The sequence below is a fragment of the Phragmites australis genome, chromosome 7, assembly GCF_958298935.1.
Source record: "Phragmites australis chromosome 7, lpPhrAust1.1, whole genome shotgun sequence".
NCBI classification, from domain to species: Eukaryota; Viridiplantae; Streptophyta; class Magnoliopsida; order Poales; family Poaceae; genus Phragmites; species Phragmites australis.
In genome coordinates, this window is record NC_084927.1 from 24,850 (window position 1) to 50,740 (window position 25,891).

The window sequence follows — 25,891 nt, forward strand, 5'->3', positions numbered from 1 at the left end:
AGAGGAGCAGCATCAGAGTAGCAAAGGGGGAGAGGAGAGGAGAAGCAGCAGTGCAGCGTGTGGAGAGGAGAATAAGTCTCAGACGAGGAGGAGCAGCAGCGCGAGAAACAATAAGTACTTAAATTATGTTTTTAATTAGTACTTGCAGCAATAATAGTAATTAGAGTGTTTAACCCGGTAATTACATTTTTTCAATTATTTGCTTAGTTTGATTATATGAATCTAATTATTTTCTTAGGTAGTGTAATAGTAATTAGTGTGAATTTGTATAATAGTAATTAGCGTGTTGTTGCGTAATAGTATTTATTTGTTTAGGTTAGTAGATTGTATAACAGTATGTAGCGCGAAATTGATTAGTCAAAAAAAACTCGAGGCACCTCAGCTCAGCTCACTCAGCGGAAAGAAATCTATGAATAGGTTAATAGTGCAATGTGAATTTATAAGGAGATTGAATATTTGCTCAATGTAACTTTCATGTTAATTTAAATAATATTTTAATTCAATATTGAATATTAATTATTTCATTTTTATGTAATAATGATGATTTAATTAGCATTGTTAATTACTTACATATTTAGCATGTGTATCGTGCAAACATATAAGTAGTAATTTTATTAGATGTATCTTTGTTTACCAGATATGATACGACTTTTCATATTTATTATGGAGAATGTCCCGTAGTTTTGCACGGGAGGCTCGTAACAATTCAGAATTACCAGCATATAGAGAGTTTGGTTGAGGTACCTAATGACCTAGATGACCTAAAATCACATGTTATGAGCCTTTTGCGTGTAAACCAACAATCCCATACTGTTGTCCTGGAGGTCCTGTGCCGCCGTAGGTATGCTTCAGGATATAGCTCAGGGGGCACCGTGCAGCAATGTCAACTTGGGCCTCATGAGGCAAAGTGCACATGCAATAAGCCAAAATTGCACCATATCCCGTGCTCACATGTCTTAGCCGCTTGTAGGGACATGGGCGGCAATGACGGATCATAGTACGTAGCACCGTACTTTACGATAGATGCATTGAGGAGCACATGGCTTCCAAAGATGCGGTCCTTCACATCGGAAGCAGCTACAAAATGATCGAGGGGCCTACGTGGGTACCTTATCCCCGAGCATGATGCACGGATCTTGGAAGGCCTAGATCAATGAGGCTGCAAGGTGACATGGATGAAGCAGATGCTGTTGACGGCCTACGCAAGTGCAAACTTTGCAAACAACCTGGCCATGACCAGAGGACATGCCCGACCCGACAGTAAACTATCATGCACTATCAAATTGTAGTGTTTTAGAGTTGTTGCATTTTATTGAACCATGAAGTTTGTTTTTCACCTATGTATTGAACCATGAAGCTTGTAACATATTCTAATTTGTTATTCACCTACTTATTGAACCATGTAGCTTGAAATCATTGTCATGGCTCATGCTGGTCTTCCTGAGCTTGTAACATATTCATATTTGTTATTCACCTATTTATTGTGTAGTATATTCTTTTTTGTTATTCACCTATTTATTGAACCATGAAGCTTGTAACATATTCATATTTGTTGTTCACCTACTTATTGAACCATGTAGCTTGAAATCATTGTCATGGCTCATGCTGGTCTTCCCGAGCTTCTTCAGCAGCAGTACGACGAGAACCATAGAGGGCGGATCATTTTCACAGGGTAGCAGGTAACACGAATATATGTGCTTTTTAATTGCTAACATAATTTGCTACTAACGTAGTACATGTATTGGATACCTTTTACAGTTACTTCCGTTGCGAGCCCGGAGTGTCCACACGATTAAGGAGTTGGACCCTTGATTCCACGAGCCACTCGCACGGGCAGGCTTACTACCATTCGCTCTCATGATGGCCGGAGCTCCCATGGCGTGACTCATGCTTATGGATAACTAGATGCTTCTTGTTGTACATGAACAACGTAGAAGTATATTCTTCTAAGCGTGTACCGAGACAGTTCGGGTACCGATAGGTGGTGCCAGTACCTCCCCCACGAGACACCGGTCGGGCGCACAAGTAAGTGTGTTATTGTAGGTAGCATTAGTGCCCAAGGTGATCAATATTAATATATTTTAACTGTGCATGTCATGTACAGGAGGAGCGCACAGGGGGCCGGAGGCATGCGGGACTGGGCATCCGTGCATGCTGAGCACATACAGAGGTGGACGGAGTCAGCCGCGGTGGATGTCGTTATTCCTGCTGGACAATACGATGATGGCACCTATCGGGAGTACCTTTCGTGGTACCATCCATGCACGCGTGCCACCTTACTCAGCGGACTTGTGGAGGCGGACCCCAGACCATTCTCCGAATATCGTGCCCGCCTTCTTCATGTTGTGGTAGGTGATGCGGTACTTATAACGATTTTAATTAGTTAAACCTCCGTATTACTAACATGTCCCTCATTTCATACAGACCGAAGAGACGTATGCGATGCATATGCAGGCGGAGAAAGCTTGTGGGGAACCAAGCAGGTCATCAACGCGGAGGGATCAAAACCCTCTCCGGGAGTACATGCAGACGAGAGGGTCCCGCTTCCTGTCTGCTATACGTTGTCTAGGTGGTTGTGACTCGCGTTGGAGGGGATATGATGTACCAGCTATGGACCTGTCCCATGCCTCCCACAGCAGGCGCTTGTCCAGTGCTCGTGATGAACCCATTCGCGCACAGTCGCATGAGGCACCTTCGGTTTCGGAACATCATGTGTCACGTTCTGGTGCTGAGGCCGTGGAGTGCACACATGCGCCTGAGCCCGAGTAGTATACACTGGGTTCACAGGCCCCCAGTGGACACAACCTCCTCATACTACGATGACACCTCCGCCTGCAGCTTCGATGCATCATGAGGACGTCATTAACTGTACACAGCAGACGCCCAGCTGGAGCGGTACACAAGATTCTGACTGGGCTGCTGCAATGCATGCCACAAGCTTCACCGATCTCCTCAGCGTACAGTACACCCAATATCCCGATGCACCTGGGGGTTCATAGTGGTACCAGCAGGCCGAGCCTTCGGGACACCAGACTCCATCGAAGCACGTTCTAGGGGTGTCGACATTTCCGTATGAGGATCCGTCATCATGGTACATGTAGGGTCGAGTTAGTGGGTCTGGATACACGTTCGGTGAGGGTCACACAGTGCAGGACGATGATAACAACGGTCAAGGGGACACGAGACAGGGGCCAGTGCAGGCCGCTGGGATGAGGGCCACACACCTGACATACGCTTACACTCCTGGGGACTGCGTGCGTCGTCGTCGTCGTCGTCATTGAGAAGGCAACGCTGTTGTTTGGTGTACTTGTAATTCTTTATGACACATGTACTATTCACTATAATGTAATAGTCAGCCATATTACGTCTCATTCATTGTTATTGTTGCTGTAATTACTTTTAATTTATCTAATGTTTGTCAAATAATTTTGGCACATAACTTTAATTTATGTAATGTTTGTAATAACCACACGATGTAGCTTTAACCATGAAATGACAACACCTCTGTTGTGAATCAGTCTTCAGACAGGAATTGACCACACGACGTAGCTTTAACTATGAAATGACAACACCTCTGTCGTGAGTCAGTCTTCAGACAAGAAGTGACCACAGGATGTAGCTTTAACCATGAAATGACCACACCTCTGTCGTGAGTCGGTCTTCCAACAGGAAGTGACCGCAGGGCGTAGCTTTAACTATGAAATGATCACACCTCTTTCGTGAGTCAGTCTTTAGACAAGAAGTGACCACACGATGTAGCTTTAACCATAAAATGACAACACCTTTGTCGTGAGTCAGTCTTCAGACAGGAAGTGACCACAGGGCGTAGCTTTAACTATGAAATGACCACACCTCTGTCGTGAGTCAGTCTTTAGACAGGAAGTGACCACACGATATAGCTTTAACCATGAAATGACAACACCTCTGTCGTGAATCAGTCTTTAGACAGGAAGTGACTACACGACTCAGCTTTGATAGGAATCCATGCCTCCATGTAGAGGCAACAATAACTCATGCTGAACTTTTGTAGAATGAAAGGATCACACGAAACAACAGCTTTTTCAAGGAATCTTTGCAGAGCATCAGTGCTGGAACTTTTCCAGCTTTTACATGGAATCCTATGCTCCAGCCCCCAGCCATGCCTATACACTCAATCCATGCACCAGCCCCCAACCACCATAAATAACCCCACCCTCATCTATGGATATGCCAGTCTATCCTCAGGTCTCTCAACTGCAATGTCTTCCTCAGCTCCACCAAGTCCACCTAAGAAACATTGGGGGATTTTCATCCCCCAGGGGGTCGAACTGCCGATATGCTTCTGTGGCGACCCTTGTAGGCTTCGCGAGTCCCAGGACATCTCCTACACCTATGGTCTACGCTTCTTCATATGTGCTAACTACCAGTACGACAAGCCTCGATATGGACCGTACGAGTACCCACCGGTATAGCGACATACATCACTCATGTGGCACTTTCCCTATGATTTCATGCATTGTCTTACTAATCTCTCATCTTCTTTCATCTGTCTAGTCTCCTCCACCTCTATGTGACTTCATAGAATGGCTAGATATGAAGCAAAGTGACGACTAGAAACAGTGGGTCCAAATGAGCATGCGGTGGAGGAGGGAAGCGTACGAATACCGGGAGTACGAGCAACAGCAGGAGGAACTACGGCTTAAGCGTAAGGAGGAGGAGCGCATGAGGAGGGTAGCGGAGGAGCACGCCGCAGCTGAAGCTCACGAGGATGAGAGAGAAAGGAAGCGGGAGAGGGCCTGTCGCGCTAAGGCTTCGGGCCTTGATGCTCTGAAGAAGGGCAAATATCCGAGGTGCACTCAGTAGAGGCCATCTTTTGTAACCCGGCCTATTTTCATTCCCTAAGGCATGTTAGGTTTAGCAGTGACACGCTATTAAGTTAGTCGTTAGGCGTCTCGTACATACCAATATTTATTATCGTCATCTCTTTATGATTACTGTCCATTTACGCACCGACGAAAAACCTCATATCAAATGTAAGGTTTATCAGTGTATGTAATCTCTATGCCGGGTTATATGGTAATTATTCTTCACAACTATTAATGTTCGATAATTTAGAATTCGTATCCTCCCAACGTTAATTCACTGCAAAATTACCTTGCAGAATTCTTTCCAACAAGGTTTAATATTAATATGAAATGATAAAAAATACATATAAATGGAGCATTACAAAGGCTTAATATTAATGTGATAACCAAGGATTTGTGCATGTTAAATTATTTTTATTCAGATTGAATTAAGAAGAGAATATCACATGAAATGATAAAAATACATATAAATGGAGCATTACAAAGGAATTCACTTTTTCACCAATAATATAGGGTTCAAAACATTTTAATAAATTAGTACATCATATGAGAAGAATATTAGTGAATTTTTCTAGATTATTGGAATTTATTTGAGGCAATAAATATTTCTAGATTTTATAAAGTTAGCTTATTTGGAGAATTTTAATTAAATATTGGCTCAGATTTTTTAGATCAAACCAATTAAAATGGGTTACTAGTGATCTCTAGTTTTATCATGAAAACGTTTACAATTATTGGACTATTTTTTAAAAAAAACAAATCGTAATTTTTGAGAATTTACAATGACTGGCATAGGCCGCATTCGACATCTGAGGTGCTGAATACGACACTGTTGCTCATATTCGACACCTCAGGTGCCGAAATACAGGTGAGCAGTAAAAATCTATAATTTTTTATCAGAAGTCATAAACACCTTTTCAAAAAAGTAGCTTTTCAGTAAAAATCTATAAATTTCAGCAATCCCAACCAGAGCCTATAAACAAACACGGCAGTGGCAGTACCGCAGTTTTTTTTATTCACCCATGCTTCTACCCCTATTGCACAGGGCGGACGGTTCTCTGTTCTTCATCCGCCGCCGTCAGGTTTCTTCGAGTCTTCACTTCAGCAGTCGGCGCTTCGCCTTTGCTCTGCGCACGTAGCGGTGCTTCTCCCAGCCGTCTGCGCTTCGCCTTTGTTCAGGTACGCACGCACGCTCCGCCTCTCTCACCCCGGCTGATATTGGCCATCAGCCTCATTGCCCTCCGTTTGTTTTGGGGTTGTATTGGTGCTTGCCTAAGGATTTATGTATTAGCTAATCGATTTGGTTGCATTGGGTTTGGTTGGGTTAGTAAAGAAAGATAGGCGATTAGTAGATTGGGTCGTCTTCAATGCGGCACCAGTGCGCATGTAGAGGATATATACAGAGCTCCTCGATTACTTTAGCCTGTTATCTTCGACTGGTTGGGGTTTTGATCTCTTTGCCTAAGGGTTTAATTAGTGGATTACTAGAACAGCCTACAAGATTAGTAGATGGGTTTTCCGATCCGTGTACCCAGTCCTGCCTGCATTACTGTGACGGCTTGATTTGTGGCTACCAAGACGCGCCCGTCGTAATACTGCGCAGCTAGCCGCGTGTATGCTGCCCAGCATGGTGAATATGGAGTTGGAGCACATTGCATATGGATGGGGTGTATCCACGGTTGGAGATTCATCTGGTTGGATTAGCTACATCCAGATGCCTCAACGAGATGGGACAGGGCAGGGAGGATGCATTATGTTGTTCCTTGTGAATTGAGTATAGTTTCTTCCATTTGTTTTAAACAAGAGTAGCAAAAATAATGCCTTTGTTAGAGGGGCATGCATGTAGGGTAAGAGATAGAAAAGCAGTGGTGTTGTAACTATATATGGATGTCAATCAACCACGTCGGACTCGTGAATTGCCTACCCATGCAACTTGTGACACACAACGGTGCAGAAGATGGATGCGTGGGAACTGTAAATCAAAACATCAATAGAGGAGGATGTGACAGAGAAAGCTAGATGAGAGGAAGGAGAGGTGGAGGTTGAGGATCCATATACCTCTTCAGTGTGGGAATTGTAATTCAAAACATTTACATAGGAGGACCAATGATGCGACCATTTGGGTGAGAGAATAGTTAGGGTCCTCAAGGAGGATATACACACAAGAGACGTCACAAGTTCTCAGCTACGGTCGATGTGGCAATTGTTCCCAAGGTCTGGCTTGATTTTTTTTTTTCTAGAATCACACATGTTTGAGAGTGAGTGGAATTGGACCGCATCCTTGCCCATTCGAACGAGCCACTAGAGATGGAGTTGGGGATGGAGAAATCCTATCACAGTCATACTATATGGTGTTGGGGATGGGATATATGGTGTTGGGGATGGGAGTGGCTCTCCCAACATCGCTTCTCGCTACAACTCCTATATATACTTATGTCCCTTAGTACGACTCATAGTCACCGAATACGGGGTCGACGTCGCGTTCCCCGACCCGGGGACGCCGTCCCGAATCGAGGGTCGGGGACGACAGGGGTTGATGTCCCCATTTCGACAAGTTCGCCACACGGATCACAATGGGACGAGAAGAAGATTGTGGCTACTAACCACCTCCATCGGTGGAGACATACCTCGGCGCAAACAACGCGGACGGTGGGCCTGTAGAACACGGGGCCACGGACGGCGGACCTCGCCACCTTGCCGGCTCGCCAGCGGCCGACACGGACCATGGCGTGGACAACGGACATCGCCACCTCGCCGGTGGTAACACGGAAAGTGGAAGAGCGAAAGAAGGGGCGGCCGACGATGGGTGGGGACTCGTGGCGCGCTATGCTGCTGCTGCCTTGTAGAGAGAGAGAGAGAGAGTGAGAGGGAGAGGGAGAGGGAGGGAGCGAGGCGGCGGCTTCGATTCGAGGCAGTCCTGTGGACACGACAGTGGGGATCTAGGGTAAGGGTAAGGGAAAGGAAGAGTGCAGGTTGGTGGGCCTTTAGTTGGATAATGGGTTGAGTAGAACGTGTGGGCTGGTGGCATGGCCCAAATGCATTCTCTTTTAGCATTTTTCTTCCAGATATATGCATATGTTCTTATTAATTGTACATTTAGCAGCGTGTCACAAATAGTTATATTAGCCCATCGACCCGGACTCATCGGGGTCATCGACCCATGTCCCAAAATATCGTTCTGAAGAACACTACCCCCTTCGATCCACATTTTTAAGCATCCTCGACCCTCGACCCCACCCCTCAACCCAGTCGACCCAGGATTAACGTTACCAACTATCTAGGACAAATATTCACGTTAATGCACTGAGAGTAGGCGCAACGATTCATATGCATGAAACTAAAGACAGAATCACGATATGGCACAAAAGACCTAAGGCAACTCCCCAATGTAACTAGATTCCAACAGCATATGGCTGATGAATTTTGCTGGAATCAGAACTGGACTGGTAACATTGTTAAATAATATGTTTCTTCTGGTCGTTCCAACAGTTCCACTACAACAAAAGTCAATTCTCTGAGATAAACTAAACAATCTCTGAACCAATGAGACGGGGTACACAACGAGAATATAGGCCATTCAGCACAATACTTAAACTACCACAGAGTTATAAGGTGTAATAATTCCAAGCATCATTCTTCACCTTCAAGTGCACACATGCTTATGCTTAACGTAAGTAGCAAAGGTCAAAAAAGTGTGAGTTATGCTCGTCCCAAAAAAAAAGCCATAAAATCGATATCCAGAATACAGTCTTATCTCCGATGACAGATTATATCAGTATATGAACCTTTTGAAACAGGGATCCTTTGCTTCTCTGAAAACAAATTTATCAATGCTGCTGTCTACCATTTGCCTCACAATCTATAAATGCATACCTAACCCAAGTATGAATGTTAATGATTGCTAAACACTCTTGCACTTGGTAGACCATAACTGCATACAACCACCAACGACCAAACCCTTCAAATGATTACCAAGTCACAGTTCGCCCACAAATCCTCACACGTATCCGCTCCTCCAACCACATGTCACAGATACGTACGAGCTAAGAAAGTTGAACGAAACTGCTAAAATTCGCCTATAGAATTGCTTCTCCAGCGACAGGACAACAAGTCATGACGCCACGAAGCCCAAGTGCGGGGGCACCAGGTTGCGGGAGAAGGAGAGGGTCTAGAGGTTAGGGCCGGGGGCGTAGCAGTACCTACCGGGACCATGAGGATGATGCGGACGATGAAGCGCTGGTGCGTGGTCTCGGCGTAGTTGAGGAGGTGGCGCTGGACGAGCCGCAGTGCCACTATCATCGCCGCCACGGCGGACGCCAGCGCGGCGGCCGTGTACGCCGCCGTGGAGGCCCACTCCTCCGTCCCTTCTCCCCTCTGGAGCACGGAACCCTAGGCGAGAGGCGGGGAAGCGGACAAGGAGGAGGAAGGGGGGAGCGGGTAGGGGTGGCAGTGTTGGGGAATTTGCTGGTGGGAGAATTGTGAGGATGTTGGGGCGTGTGGCGGGCGGGGACGGAGGCTTTCGCATGATGATGGTGGCGTGTGGAGTTAACGCGAGGAATTTGATGTGTGCAATGACGTAACTGGGTAGGAAAATGTAAGTACATAACGGGTGTGCATACACTGATTATTTGTGTCGTTTGTATATTTTGAGATTCGTAGATGTCCCCTACCACCCAAAAATATCAAGCGCAGCGTTCGGTCGGCTGTTGACGGCAAAACTGCCATTTCACTTGCGGAGGAGGTATTTGTGTGTTGTTTGCGTTCTTCTCTTTATCCTTGTTCCTTTTCTTTCCAAAACAGGCGACGATGGTCATGGATTTGCGAATCCAGGTGATATGATTAGTGGCAGCAGTGGTGTTGATTAGTGGTTGCGGCGGGCTGCATTCGTTTTGATCTACGACGGGAGGGCGAGTGTCATCGGGCGGTGGGCGGGCGGCGGAGGCGGATCGCTTCGCTTTTGTTTCCCTTATCTTCCTTCTCCTTTTCTTTCGAGGAAGCCCCAAGGTAGTGGTGGTTCTAATGAATTCAATATTTTCAATTCAATCATAGTGCGCTTTTATTTGTGCCCGTTCCCTCTCAAGGATGGGGATGTGAAGTAGTAGGGAATGACCCTATTGCGATCCTTTGTATTAAGGTATTTAAATGTGTTTGTTTTTTTTTACCTCTGCACGGTCTTTAAGGTACAACTTTAAGTTGCTTAACACTTCGCATGGAGTGTCAAGTGCCCTACAAGTCATCAACTGCCCAAATCATCATTTGCGGAATATAGATGGTTGATTGAAATTGTGCATTAGGCTTGTTAGTTGTGTAAGTTAGTGAAGTTATTTGTTTTGGTTAGAACCATAATCTTGTGGACTCTAAAAGCTTGCGACGCGAATAAAACAGGGCTTTTGAAATCAAGTGGCTGGCAAGTTGCGAGTTTCGTTTCATTGTAATAATGAAGAATTGCAACTAACTAAAGAATGAAAACATTCATGATATTTAATATGATTTCATTAGCAATGAAAGGTTTAAAACCCCATTGTGTTGTTATCTTAATATCCAACACCCCCCATAAATGCATTTTGTTGCGAAAGTTTTCGTAGTTTTTGTTATCTTAAATTATCCCTTGCTAGAAATGATACGCTATTACAAAGACTATATCATTTTTTTTGCCTTCTTGGTTTTGCAAATGGTTTCTTAGTAACTAATGCCTCTAATAGATAGTTTGTGCATTTGGAATGTTTACTTGAGTTCATTAGGGTTGAGTTATTGTTGAAAAAAACACTAGATTATCATGTTATTTTATAGTAGCTTTACCATATATATTTACTAATCATGTATGTGGAATAAACACAAGAATGCTATATGATGTATAAAATAATAATACTGAAAACAATATTTTTTCTTTATGGCCTTTTTGAAAAATAATTGTCCGTTGTAAAGATATGTTGTTTTACCTTGGATTCTACAAAAATTCTTTCAACAATTAGATCTTTTGGAGTACTTTTGACATGAGGTTAGGCTTTATGAAAAAGGTTTTCTCTAGGTTTCGCATATAAGGCTTTTTTAACAAAAGAAAGAAACAACCAATTTGTTTTGAAGCATCCATAAACCATATTTTACCATTCCCTTCTAGTCCTCCACTATTGCATCAACATTTTCTATACAATTCCATTGTTTTTTTTTGTTACTACATTTTCTTTTACTCATATAAGTTCTCTTTGTAAAATTTCATGGATGTAATTGTTTTCAACCGTGGTTGTATTTTGACACCAATTGTCAGTTTCATTCCGAAGAAGGATGAAAAATCGAAGGCAATCTAGTGGCACTTATTTTGGTCCAAGGTTGAACATGTTATCAAGACTGAGGATGGCGCATGTCTCATCACCGAAGAAACCGAGGAAACATAATAGTAGGTTTAGATCTCAACGCATGAAAAGAATCCTAGAAGAAGTCAAGAAGAGTCAGATTGGACACATGAGAAATAGAAAAGATATTGGCGTCACAAACCATGCTCATGTGCTTAGTGGCAAGTTATGTTCATCCAAAATGACCAGCGAGAAAATATGCAAGAGCAATTACAATGTGAGGGATCAACTAGATAACTTTGTATCACAAGAAACCAGGCCAAATGTTCCCAAGAGAGGTAATGTTGAACACTCAAAAACCATTACAATGAATGAAAATTTGGCCTCATTGGCAAAGAGTGCTGGCACATCAAACCATTCCCCAGCTATGTCAAAGCATATGGATCAAGCTCTTACATCAAAGGTCAATAATCATTCGATTCCGTCGTTGAAGGATATTAAGCACTCAAAGTACTCCGGATTTGTGAATGTACCTTCTTCAGAAAAACTGGATAGGGCTACCACTGTAAGGCCAACGTATAACTCAAATGAGATGTTGAGACCTTTGGAGCTTTCTGACCAGTCAAGGATGAAGCAAGGATTCATTCAATATTCAAATAGCAGCAAAAGGTCAATTTCACTGTCAAATCACTTGAAGGCAATGCCAGGGCTGGTTCACAACACAAAGGGGCGGTCAAATCTTGATCAACGATCAGCCGAGTTGATGCATAATACGGATGGGCCAGATGGATGCAATGGTAGAACCAATGATGGAAAATATAAGATGAGGATGAACGAACCACTGCCGTTGGAAAAGACTGAGATACATGATGACATTGATCATAAGATGATGAAGAAACGGAGAAAATACATAGAAACAAATGAGGAGGGACAAGATGATAGCGGTGACCAGAGTCATGAGAGTGATGAGGACGATACTACTAGATTACCTTCACCTGATGCTTCTTTGAAGGATTGTCATGCCAAAGTCTCCAAATCATTTGTTTCCAACTGTGTCGAGCAGCAATGCGATTGTTGCTCCAAGCCCATCGACGAACCCGTTTGGAGGTACAGATGCTTTGTTTTACATTTTGATGTATCAATGTACTCGTCTATTTTATTAATTTTATGATTGTTATGTTAACAGTGGAATCCTTAAGATCGGCAGTAAGGAGTATATATCGTTGACTGGACATTTGTCAACCAAGTCAGGCGAGAGAGTGTGGAATTTGTCAAGATCATTGCGGCGAGTGGTTGAAGTGACTAAAGTTTGTAGGTCGGAGATCTGGCCTAAGAAATGGGAGGCATCAAGACCTACCGGTGACAACATTGGCTTGTACCTCTTCCCCTATAAAATGAGGTGTCTTGCTTAACCTATGCATTCCTTTACATCATTAGTAACCTAATTTTCATGTAAAATAAAGTCTCTAATTTATTGTTTCTATCTCTAGGCCTGATAAATATCTGGATCAACTAGTTAAGGAAGTCATGGAGAATGATTTAGCCCTACGGGCAGCTATGGATGAATCTGAAATGCTTATCTTCCCTTCTAGTCTACTGCCTAAACGATATCAGAGTATGTATTGTGTTTTCTTTTTGAAGAATAATCTGTTATGGTAATAACATGGTGTTCCATCTGTTTCACTACTTCATCAATAAAATTCTACAGTAACCAGCTATGATACATGTCCTATCACCTAGATGCTGTTCTTGAAAAATCATTGTAACTCTCCCCAACCATTTGTGTACACGTGCCCCTTCTTTATATTTTTACTGTTTTGCTCATCGGTTGAGTCACTCATCAAGTTCCCTTTACTTTTGCAGCGTTCCAAACAAAACATTATCTTTGGGGTGTATTCAAGCCCCTGGAAGTTGAAGGGAAACAGGGAGATGAATCGCGTCACAAGGAGCGCACCGCTGAAGCTACAGCAGTTGTTGCTAATGCCACTACAAGCGTTCCCGCTGAAGCTCCTGCGGTTGCTACTAATGCTCCTGCCGTGCACACTGAAGCTCCTGCCATACCTACCAAAGCTCATACTGTACCCGCAAATCATGGCCTGATGGACTCGAGCATGGGAGCACCTCCGGGCAGGGTGGTTAGTTTTGTCGTCCGACAAACTCCTAGGGTCGAGCAACTCATTCAGGAGATGGAACGTGAAGGTGCACTGGTAGTTGCTATGCAGGGGGAGATGATAAGTGCTGGGTCTTGGGCAGGCAACGTCGCAGCCGCAATGCAGTAAGAGCAGGGCTTGAGCTGCTAGCCGGAAACACCCACCATGAGTCAGGACGAGCAGAGGGCCGTCGAGTTCATGCCGACAAGGTGATCGCTGCCTCGAGCTGAGTCTGGTGACGCAGCTTATCTTTGTGTAGAGGAAACCTGCCAGTAAGGTTCAGGTGTTTCTAATTTCTATCTCTGCTAGTAGCTTATCTTAGCGCAATAGCTATCCCCACTGCTGTACATCTTGCGCGTGCTGCCGCGGTTTGCACATGAGGTGCTTGTGTGTTGGCACGATGATCCATATTTTTATACCAACAGATCCAATGCCTAGTATTACCTGCAATCCAAGAAACCAAGATAAAAAGGGTCCATCATCAGCACGTATATCGGTATATGTACGTCGAGTGGTAGGAGGCAAAATCTTCAGACTAGATCGAGTGTCAAACCTGCACTGTTGTTGGCCCTTGACTGTATGATTAATAGAAAAGAGACAATTTGTTTGAGTAATAGCCAGAGGTGAGGTTTCTTGAGGATGTTAGCATCTATTTATATACCCAATTCTCAATACACAAGTCTAGTAGGAGCAAAGTGCATGGCATAAGTGGTTGCACATCAACTTTCTCACGACTTGCATTGACCATTTATAAAAAGGAAAGAAAGCTTTACACCATGCATCAAGAACAATTCCACACAACAGCAGGTTTAACTAAGAAAAATCTTGCTCAGACAAAAGTTTTCTAGATTGACAATTTTGAAGATTGGATGGTTATCAAGTTGGAAGTAACAAAACAGCATTTAGAGATGAAAGATATAATTTATTTTGGTTTGGATTTGGAGCTTTTCAATTTAGAAAAGGAAAAACTCCAAAAACCCATTCGTAAATTTGAGTCAAAGAAACTCCTATAATGATTACTTTGCTAGTCTGACATACACGTCTTATTTGATGTCAAATACCCCATAGTCCTATAAGAACTTGCCCAATCAATAATGAACTGTCTAGAACAATTAGGGAGCAGGACCAACATAGTCCTAGGACCAATTATTATACTTTTACTGAGAGCAATTTCACAAAAGAAATGTATTTGCTGTTCAGTTCATGTTCTGCACATGATATATGGTGCTGTTATTTCAGCATTACTGTTATTCTGCTCCAGGTTCGTGTGTGAGGAATTCTCTTTGATATGCTTTGTAATTTTACTTGTGGAATAATATCAATACTCATATTATCGCATTATATACAACAGCTAATGCCTTTGTCGCGTCCCGTAGCACGACAAATCAATTAACCTGCCCTTACGTAGGCTAACATCACCAAATGGTGCCATGACTGAATCGCTAGAGTGGTGTGATTTTGCTTGGTCACACCATCATAAAGCACTAGATAACTAGATTCAAAACAAACAAATTGATATCGCGTTGTATATTTGTAAAATATAAAAAATGATTTTTTTTTTAAAAAAAAATGATCATGAGACTGTATGTTGTTTGCCGTTGGTCTGTCGTAAAAAAAATATAGCATTCGTGCCATATGAGAGGTGTTTGATTGAACCAGAGTTAACGACTACCAAACGATGATTGGATGGCCAGGTGTGATGAGATTCACGCGGCCTGCGTTTCTTGCACGCATGCAAGTTGCGTGGATCCGGTGCGGTGGTGGTGGTCCTGCGGGGTACGGTGGCTCAGCGGCCGCTGGTACCACATAGCGGTGGCTGGTTCGGTGAAGGGTAGTCATGCTCAATGATGTGTTGTGGTGGCCGGCGGCAGGTGCGGTGGTGCAGAGGTGTGGTGCAGGTTGTGGGTGGCCGCGTTTGCAGTGCCAAGGTCGGCGGATGTGGTGCTCATCTACGGGCGACAAAGCGTGACAGAGGTGGCATGGTGTTACGGGGCAGCATGCGATGGCACGGTGGTTCTGCGGTGGTGCGCCGGAGTTGTGCGGTGCGTATTTGGGCTTTCGTCCAACCGGCCGTAGTTGATGACTGTTGTTATTTTCTGTTGTTAGAATTGTTGTAGTAGTTGTTGTTTGGTTGCTTAATCTCTTATGGGGCCGTTGTAATGTCTAGTCTAGGTCTTCTTCTTTATCAATACAATCGACAGTTCTCCTGCCTGGTTATTTCAATTTGTGACCTATCGATATGGATATTTTTTCTGAACGGAGCAGCAAGAGATTTGCCGGTTTTTATATTGATAAAGAAGGAGAAAAGTTAAAAACAGAGAGAAGACCTGACCGGCCAAAAGGAGAAAACTAAAGATGAGAAAAAAACACAGAAGCCTAGAGAAGACTGAAAGAACTACACATTATAAGGGATTATGTCTCGAAGTCTCTTTGCTCCTGCTAGGCACTATGATCTTGCTTCATCCTTTATCTTTGCAATGATAACTTCTGTTGTGGATTCTTTTCGCTAGAAAACTCTGGCATTGCGCTCCTTGCAAATTTCCCATGTCACTAGTAGCATCATGGAGCAAACCGCTCTGATTGACACACCTGACACTACTAAAAAACTATTTTTCGAGACACCTAGCGTGCCTTTTCACTGGTGGCTCGTACGACAAACTGCCTGAGATATTTTCAAAGACGGGCGACATAAAAAACTGCCTATATAAAAAGTCATTTCCAGAGACAGTTACTTATGTGAATCTACTCTGGTAATTACATGATTACCACAGGTGGTTCACATAAGGAACCGCCTGTGATAATAGTCATTTTCAGAGATAGTTCCTTATGTGAACCATCTCTGAGACAGTTTCTTATGTGAACCACCTCTGAAAATAAATGATAATTTATCTTAAAAAATTTATAACTTTTTTATACGAAGTTGGATGGGGACAAACTTTATATAAAAATTATAGCTCTCGACGAGATCTACAACTTTGTAGTTGAAAACTTTTTTATTTGAAGTCATTTATGTATCTAAATAATCAATTAAAATTTCACACATAAGAGAGATCAAAATAAATACATATGCTATTGTTATCACAAGTTCTATTAATGCAAGCGACTTAATAACAAGGAAAAGAAATCTTCAAATGATTATTTGGATACTAAATAACTTTAAATAAACTTTGAGTCCAAGAGACTCAGAAGGATTTGGAGACTTAGCTTACAGAAGTATTAGTGATAACAATAATATATACACTATTTTTGATCTCTTATGTTTAAAACTTCAAATGATTATTTGGATATCTAAATGACTTCAAATGAAAAAGTTATAAATCTCATCGAGGGATACAATTTTCATATAAATTTTATCCTCATCCGAGTTCGTATGAAAAAATTATGAATTTTTTAAGATAAAAATATCATCCATTACCAGAGGCGGTTCCTTATATGAACCGCCTGTGAAAATTGATGTCAACTTATCTTAAGAAATTCATAAATTTTTCATACTAAGTCGGATGAGGACAAACTTTATATGAAAATTGTAATCCTCGACAATATCTACAACTTTCTAGTTGCAATGTTTTTCATTTGAAGTCATTTAAATATTCAAATAATTATTTGAATTTTTAGATAGAAGATATCAAAAGAAATACATATGCTACTAGTATCACTAGAAGTTCTCTGGTGGAATGGTAAGGATAGTTTGCGCGAGTTAAGAAGTTTTGAGTTCGAATGCTAAGAACTATACGAGCGTATATTTCAGGCGAAAAATCGCGTGACTTGTGTCTTGCGACGTTACGGCCGCGGGGGTGTCTGGTAGGTCTAACAAAATTTTGCTTTTTTGGGTAAAAAAATATCAATTCGAGGACAGATTATCACAGACAGTCCGTCCATAGGTGGTTCCTTAAGCGGACCGCATGTGGAAATAGGTTTCCGCAGACGCTCTCTTTTGTACTTGTGGAAATTATCTATTTTCACATACCTTCGATTAGAGATGGATGCGCTAAACGCCTATAAAAATAGATTATCATCCGATTCTAAAAATAGTTTTTTATAACGAGAGACAAAGCCATTTATATGTCATATCGATATGGATATAGGCAGAGACCAAAAGCAAAATCCTTATTTCGAGGGTGCGCTCTACCTTTGATCTCACGATCAATCTCCGCCCGGCCATATTTGGGAATATTATTATCCTCACCCGACAAAAAAAAAAGGAAAGACCTTCATCTATCTTCCTCTTAATCGTTGTCGTCTCTTGTTCCCTAAGGCCCAGGGGCACACTGCGTGCTGCCTAGTCTCTCGATCTCTCCCCGTAGTCGGACCTCTGCTCCACGGCAGACCAGGGAAAAATTTATCGACGATTAGGATTTCGATATTTCCGTTTTACTGGTTGGATCCGATAAATTTTTTTATCATCTATTTTTTTTTTAATTCTCACCTAACGGCACACTAGTACACTACTACCGTTGTATATTTGAATCAGTGATACTCTTTCATTTTTATATTATTATGTGTAGTTTTTATGTTAAATGGTTTGGAGACAATCGATGTTATTTTCTAGAGAAATTAGGCATTTTTTCTGGAATTTGACCCAAAAATGCCTAGGCGTCACCGACCAAACGAACAGAACCAACCAACGCGCGGGGAGCCAAGTCGACTCAGATTATGGGATTAGGGAAGTGGAACGAACGATTTGACTCCGACTCGGCATCCACCTGACCGGCAGGCGGGGCCTATATATGCAATCGGGGGTCTCGATCTCCCAATTCTATCAATCAATCTGCTGCATACGTACATCCATTACGTTCTCGTTCGAGCAGCGATGGCGGCTGGTGGAGGAGCAGCAGGCCTTTAGCCGGTGCTCTACCACATGTCGGACGACGCGGAGGACAAGACCTTGTACGTAGGCGGCGATGAGTGGCCACAGTCTCCGAGGCCCTATGATGACATCGGCTCTCCTACTTATTTGTTGCTGGAGCCGAACGAGCACATGCTGTTGCCACCTCCGTCGGTAGTAGTGCCACCGCCGGCCTCCCTGCAGTCTCCGTAGTCGATGTCTGTTAGAAAATAAGGCACTTTTAGATTTAATTTAATCTATAAATAATTCATGAGCGTAAACTGATAAACTAACATGTTCATATTATCAAAACATAATTTAGATATTTGTATGAAAATACTACATATGACTGGATCTATGGAGACCGGCAGAAGCTCATTTTAGAGAAAGAGTTCTTTGAAAAAGAGGTAATGTTAAGTAGCTTAAGAGATTGCCTTCTGTTATAGCTGCATGCCGTTGCATCATTATTTCCCCTATATATAACGCCATGGAAATGTCTCAAGTCTCAAGGCAGATTCCAACTTTCGTGTGCCAGAATGCCGCATGATGCATTTTGAGGCATAACCAAGAAAGTGATATTAACAAGTGGTGCCACAGTTTTCACAGGCAACAAACATTTTTTTTAAGATAAGAACCCTATCAGTTCAAGAATATGTGATCATAACATAAGTATGGGTCCTTGCATTTTTCTGGGAGCTAAATCTTAACAAGTCTCACTAAGTACTTATCTGTTGTTCCCTTCAGACTCTTGGGTCTTGACTTCCTTTCCTAGGGGATCCCTTTAGATTCTTTGGGTTTTGAGTTCCTTTACTTAGGACAACTCTCTAATTTACCCTTCCCCCTTCCTGTAGGTGCCTATGCTCTTGCTTTGGCTTGAAGTTGTGCACCTCCTTTGAATCCAACTTTTTTATCTGCTTTTACTCAGGGTCTAGAAAAGTATCCTTATTTGGAAAAACCAATTGTACGATGACCACTGTGTGGGCCTGTATAACCGTCCTTAGGTTTTCTTGATTTGGTTTGGCATGCACAGTGTTTTGGGTGGATCCACTTTCTTACAGAATACATGTTTCATTCTTCCCTAACGCATATTCATATATCTTCTGGAATGTTGCTGCATCTGAATATCATACTATTGTCACTGTTTTTTTGTCAGGTTAACAACAGAACACTAGGCAGCAGACCTGCAGCTGAATTACTGAACAAACTAAAACCACCGTACTGGTTTTCAGCTCATCTCCACTGTAAGTTTCCTGCTATCATCCAGCACAGAGAGGATGGACCTACGACAGTTTCTTGCGCTTGATAAGTGCCTTCCTGGGCGCAATTTTTTGCAGGTGCACTTATTTCCTGTTCTAGAATAATTTCGATCTTTATGAATAAATTTTGTTATACACATTTGTCTCTGAGGTTATGACATTCCATTTTAGGTTGTAGACATTACATCTGAGCCAGGACTATATGAAATCCAGTATGATGAAGAATGGCTTGCAATAACACGAAAATTCAACAATGTTTTCCCCTTGACTTGGATGCGATTTACAATGCGGTTGGTGCATATAATGTCTTTATCTGTTAGCGTATAGTCCGTACTCTGAAATTTTTTAGCCAGTGCTAAATCTGGAATTGTTCAATTGTTTTATTTATAGGTATGAGCTGCTTCACACTCAGGATGACCGACAATGGATTAGGAGCAAGTTGAGTACTAGAGGGGCTAAGCCTTTTGATTTTGTCCAGACTGCACCATCTTTCAATGCTTCCAATCCAGTGTCTAAACCCTTCATAACAGGTAAGTTTGAATATTCACATCTTAACTATGCGTCATGTCATGTGATTCTAAGCATTTGCTAATTCCATCTTAATGTTAATCCTAATACCTTTGAAAATATTTTTATAAAGACCATGCTTGACATCAAGTTTGAATTTATTTCCTTTCTTATCAAAGTTCTGAATTTTGCTTAAAGCATTTATCCTGTGTTATACACAGTTCCCTGCAGGAATATCCACAAACTGAGTCTTTTCTCCAGCTCCTGGAACTCCCATAGGGCCATATCTACTAGACTCATCTAACTCTGAGGGTATGTCTGTCATAAATGGTTAATATAATTTCTGCTGATTTTTAAGCATTAAATATCATATATGCAAAGACGAGAACTGGCAAAAGTTTGGCTATAGTTGGTCTCAACGATTTTCCTCTGTCCATAGTTGATACTGTCACATATGTTTCTAGCTTTTGATAATCTGTGATTTCTCATCTTTTGGTCTACAGGGGTTCATAAAAATGCGTCAAGCTCTCAACCAGGATACACACTTGATGATGATGATATAGAACTACCGCAGGTCTGTCCCTGGGCAAGTGTAAGCTGAGCGGCCTCACAGGCCTCCAAAATGTCAGAGGCCCACATGTCAGGGTCTACCTCTCTAATCCGGTTTCCTCCTATGGTCAACACTACATCGTCCTATCGCGAGCAACTGCTAGGAGCAATTTTAAAATACTTGCTATACCGAAAAATGATGTGGGCTTCAATTCGGGCTGCACACTAACCAAGAATATAATCTACAAAGAAGTCCTCACCTCATAGATATGTTATATAAATATACTACGGTACTTTGTTGTTTTTATTCTTGTTATATTCGATACAAAACAATCTAATATTTTGATTGTAATCATGTTTACGATGAAACAATAAAGAATATGGCTATGCTCAATGTTATATTTGACTAAGGTATTATTTGCACATCATATGTGTTCTGTAAATATGCTACAGTACTTTGTTGTTTTTATTCATGTTATATTCGATACAAAATAATCTAATATTTTGTTTGTAATTATATTTACGATGAAATAATAGAGAATATCGATATGATGTATGTTATATTTGACTAAGGTATTATTTGCACATTATATATTTTTCTTTGTTTCATGTTATTGTAATAGCAGGGCAGCCATTCAAAATATGAATACCGTTGCAACGCACGAGCACCGTACTATTCTACACCAAAATGAAATACTGAACAAAATTTTAATAGTAACTACAGACTGTGACTACTGATGATCTACTACTGAACCTAGTTCCGTGCTATGGATCCAAATTCAAATATGGAATTCTCCTTGTCGTCCCCTATCCACTCGGAAAGGATGTAGAGACGTCTCGAAATCTCTAACCTCGTCGCGGCCGAAAGCCATCTCCAACTCCCCATCACCATTCTTCACTTTGTTTCCCATGCCACTACATCCGGACCAGGAGAAGTTGATGAACATGCAAATAGGGGTGGGCCTAGCACTCAGGCAACTCAGGCCAAACAGCAAGAGCACTAGGTTTTTATATGTTTGAATTCAAATAGAGTTAAAAGAAGAATATCACATGAAATTATAAAAATACATATAAATAGAGCATTACAAAGGAACTCATTTTTTCACCATATAATCTAGGGCCGAAAATAATTTTAGAAATTAGTCCATCATATAAGAAGAATATTAGTGAATTTTTCTAGATTTTTGAGAATTTATTTGATGCCCTAACAATTTCTAGAAGTTATAAAAGTACCCTTTTTTAGAGAATTTTAGTATAAATTATACACATGATTTTTAAGTGAATCCAATTAAAACGGGTTGCACACGATTATGGAATATATACAATATTTTTTAAGATTTTTGGAGCAACAAAAGATCACTATTTTAAATAGTGAAGATAAGAATAAAAAATTAAGCACCGAGTACTGTTCATCACGGGAACAGTACTACCCGCCCTCTCATATGTTTGTAAGGGCTAACCGTCCTCTAAAAGAGCGATAAGGTTTGTGCTTATCACCGTGGTATACTTATCACTCTCTCGAAAGACTGTAGCCTTTTCAAAGATTTATTTAATTTTTTAAGTTGGAAAATGTAAAAATAAAAAAAGCTCTAAGAGATTTCCTCATTTATATATGGACCGCATCATTCTCATGTGCCTTCTCTAAGCCATGGGCCAAGTCCTAGATTAGGTCCAGGATCGCCCTGCGTGCAGGTCCTCTCTCACTTTCGGCCCCAAGTCCACAGCCTAACCAGGCGTGATTGCTTGTGCCTGCAGATGAAGTTGATGTGTCCGTATGCGGCTCTAGCGGTAAGGACGTAGTTTGCTGAGGATGGCCTTGACTAGCCCGTTCTGGACCTTGTTATTCGGACCGGTGTTGTAGTGGTGCACCGCGTAGTGGAATTTATTTTTTTTATATATTATTGTTTTTTAATATTTGCAAGACTACATGTTTATTTAAAAAAATAGTAGCAATAGGCTACAGTCACCGATTCATCTGGCGAGAACAAAATCTCACCCGATGAATGAGCGAGACTACATGGAGCTCAACGGTCAGGGCATTAAAAAACCAGAGAAAGCAACATGTCGTCCGTTCACCGGACGAGATAAAGTTGTCACTCTCTGAACAGGCGACACCTTTGTCTCGCCCGTTCACCGGGCGACATCTTTGTCTCACTCGGTGAATGGGTGACACGTTGCTTTGGCCAAATTAATTTAATTTGCTGTAGATTAGGCGTATGTATGTCGCAATTTTTGTTGTTGTCGAATCGTAGAGTGCCATTAAATATTTGTGCGATATTTTGGATACCCAAATTTGACAAAAATGGAAAATTGAACACGGTGATTTTATTGGGAACTACGACATACACGGGCGTTGCCTGTATGATACATGATCATTATAACCTAAACCAGTACCACATCTAAACCTAACATGCCTTAAGGAATGTAAACAACAGGATTACAACATCTGGTCTATTGAGTGCAATGTGGGTACTTTCCCTTCCTCACTGCTTCCGGTCCTGCCTCACACACCTGACATGCCCTCTCGCGCTTCCTTTCCCTCTCCGCCTCATGGGCCTTCGCCATCATACGGTTACACTCCTCTGTCATTTTCTGCTCCTCTTCCGAAATGCGGTTGCGTGTAGCCTCCCTCCACTCGTCGGCTTCCATCTCATGGAAGCATCTCCAACTGACGCGGTGCTCAGTGTGAAGGAGGAACACATCCACTTCGAACTGCTCAATATCCAGCAATTGTAAGAAGTCACATAGTGGTGACGGCGACTGCAATGAAGAACAAAATGTTAAGTGATAAATCTTAGTTGTTTCTGGAGTAGTTTAGCCAGAAGTTATTACCTGGCGGCAGGAGCCAACATTGGTGCTTCTCTGGGGTTGATCGTACTTGTAGTTGCGACACATGAAAAACCTCCTTTCGTAGGTGTAGGAGAACTCGGAGGACTTCATCACCCTATAAAAGTCTCCACACCAGCACATGGGTACTTCGACCCCATCAGCCATAGTATCCGACATGTATTTCTTGGGGAATGGATTTGACACTATTTTCGTCCGAGTTGTGGAGGTTGAGGCTCTTGGTTTGGTTCTACATGTGGGCAGAAGATCATCTATTTATACAATGGATTTGTGCTGGTGCATGGACTAAGTCCACAGAAATCGGCCCTCTAAAGCAATTGATTCAGCAGTAAGGTGTGGTCATATCATCTGGAAATGCTACTTCTGAAAAGGAGGCTACTTCTGAGAAGGCTACTTCTAAAAAACCTACATCTGAAAAGGCTAGCTCTGAAAAGCTTAATTCTAAAAAGTTTACATCTGAAAAGGCTATGTCTAAAAAGGCCAGTGCTGAAAAGGTTACTTCTAAAAAGCCTAAGTCTAAAAAGGCTTTATCTGAAAAGGCTAGGTCTAAAAAGGGAAGTGATAAGAATGCTAATTCTGAAAAGGCTGGGTCTGAAAATGGAGTACATGTTTAGTAATGTGACCAGTTGTAGTATTAGCCATCAATTTTATTATCACGGTTGGATGTGTACGGGTAACACAAAGTTGACGATAATATTACATTGATGCAGATAGGAAAAAGTCTTCTATTGGGTGGACCAGGGATATCTTCCCCTTAGTTGACGTGCCACTTTGCGCTCAGCCTCTTCTTGCCGGTGCAGAAGTGCTTCATGCCTTTGTAGGTGTCCCTCACGCCTTTGAAGTTCGACCTCCTACCTCCTTAGAATGTCCTGTCGGAAATGAGTTTCCTCCTCATGCCTCTGAAGTTCCTCGGCATGTCGCTTATATTTTTTGTTCTCGGCGTTGATGTTCTTGTTGCCACTCATGTTGTGCCTCCTGCCTCAGCCGTGCTTCCTCCACCTAATCTTGTACTCACATTTTATTTCAGCCTCTCTAATGTAGCCCCCACAGTATGGAGGTCTGATAAGGTTGATCCATTCCTTGAAACGACAAGGCTTAGGATAACAAACCTGGAGTTAGAAGTGATGTACTGAAGTTATAATTATGAGGTGTGGATGAAGGCAAAGAAAGAAATGCACCATGAAATTGTTGTCAAGCTCTGGACACATAAAGAACCGCCTACCAAAAGTCTGGACCTCGAAGGACGTCGACATTCGAACTCAATCACCACACCTGCACAATGGACGCTTGTGCCATTGTTGTAATCCCAAAGGGTGGTTCATCCAAGAATCCATGATGACCTATTTCGAGGTGGCAAGAAAAGACAACTATTATCATGGTCTGAAAAGGCGATGTCAGAAAATAGAGTACATTTTTTATTATTACGGTTGCATGTGTGCGGGTAACACAAATATTGCATAGCAAGATTACACTCATTACCTAGCAAGGCAAGTTAAAACAAAAGAAAATGTAGATACCAATTTAGTAAGTATGTATATTTAATAGAATAAGAGACATGATAAGAAACATACATATATACATGTGAGGAACCATCTAAATTGTATTCAAATTAATCAATCGGGCGATTGTTTAATAAGATGAGAGGTAATACACGTCCGTCTCTCGACATGCCTCGTGCTAACCCACATCTCACCACAACAATCGCAGCCACCTATGATTAAAGCGAATCCAATCCCGATAGTCCTGACATGTGTTTTATGCCTAAGATCGGAGCACACGCCTTTACAACAAGTTTCATTATATGAAGGCATAATAAAGAGCAAGTAATGTAAATATATTGCAAGCCTTTAAGTCATTACAAGTTTAATAATTTCAAGTTCAACGTAATATCAACGAACGCTAGGAGGGACAACATACATCAAATTTATCTTAGCTTAGTGATATTACTACGCAATGGAAAACATCTTATAAACAACAAAATAGTTGGTGCCAATTGCCCTGAGGCACCATTCTGTCACCACGAGTAGGCCACTACTACTCTTGCCAGTCACCGACATTGGCCAGTATGAAGTAACCATGTACTATTTCATCCTCACCTGCAAAAACTCAACAATAGCAAGGTGAGTACGAAGGTACTCGCAAGACTTACTCAATAGTGTGTACATATAATAACCTGACTCTAAGGATCATGTATTTGAATTGAGTAGCAAGGAATAGGCTACAAGGTTAAATGAATTTATACGCAAAAGCAATTTATTGACTCAAGAGTGTGAGCACCTAACATATCTAAAACTTATGCTATCCCATCATGTAGACATAACCATCACAAGAACATACTCATCTCAATATAGAATTACACGAGCCAACTCATGTGAGGAACCATCCAAATTGTATTCAGATTAATTATTAGGGCGATCATTTAATAAGATGAGAGGTAGCACACGCTCGTCCAACGACATGCCACATGCTAACCCACATCTCACCACAACGATCATGACCAACAACGATTAACCAAAATCCAATTTCAGTAGTCCCGATATGTGTTTTATGCCCAAGATAGGAACACACATATTTTCAACAAACTTCATCATATCAAGGCATAATAAAGAGCGAGTAATGTAAA

General features: G+C 41.8%; 2 protein-coding genes across 2 annotated transcripts; both read left to right on the top strand.

Annotated features, from left to right (window-relative positions):
• Positions 1–5,875: 5,875 nt before the first annotated feature.
• LOC133923733 (protein PARALOG OF AIPP2-like) lies at positions 5,876–13,424 on the top strand. Its single transcript, XM_062369008.1, has 5 exons — positions 5,876–6,023; positions 11,110–12,241; positions 12,321–12,533; positions 12,625–12,749; positions 12,998–13,424. The coding sequence occupies exons 2-5, from the start codon at positions 11,127–11,129 to the stop codon at positions 13,411–13,413; spliced, it is 1,869 nt and encodes a 622-aa protein (XP_062224992.1). The 5' UTR covers positions 5,876–6,023; positions 11,110–11,126; the 3' UTR covers positions 13,414–13,424.
• Positions 13,425–18,142: 4,718 nt separating this feature from the next.
• Positions 18,143–20,473, top strand: LOC133923735 (lariat debranching enzyme-like). Its single transcript, XM_062369009.1, has 6 exons — positions 18,143–18,318; positions 18,432–18,516; positions 19,263–19,397; positions 19,537–19,655; positions 19,756–19,895; positions 20,376–20,473. The coding sequence occupies exons 1-6, from the start codon at positions 18,143–18,145 to the stop codon at positions 20,471–20,473; spliced, it is 753 nt and encodes a 250-aa protein (XP_062224993.1).
• Positions 20,474–25,891: the final 5,418 nt, after the last annotated feature.

Bases quoted from the DNA above. Each gene is read 5' to 3' on its own strand.
- LOC133923733 (XM_062369008.1), top strand. From the start codon at position 11,127: ATGAAAAATCGAAGGCAATCTAGTGGCACTTATTTTGGTCCAAGGTTG. The intron at 12,242-12,320 runs GTACAGATGCTT...TTATGTTAACAG, and splicing joins ATCGACGAACCCGTTTGGAG to TGGAATCCTTAAGATCGGCA. The intron at 12,750-12,997 runs GTATGTATTGTG...TTACTTTTGCAG, and splicing joins ACTGCCTAAACGATATCAGA to CGTTCCAAACAAAACATTAT.
- LOC133923735 (XM_062369009.1), top strand. From the start codon at position 18,143: ATGTCGGACGACGCGGAGGACAAGACCTTGTACGTAGGCGGCGATGAG. The intron at 19,398-19,536 runs GTTTCTTGCGCT...ATTCCATTTTAG, and splicing joins GAGAGGATGGACCTACGACA to GTTGTAGACATTACATCTGA. The intron at 19,896-20,375 runs GTAAGTTTGAAT...TTTGGTCTACAG, and splicing joins GTCTAAACCCTTCATAACAG to GGGTTCATAAAAATGCGTCA.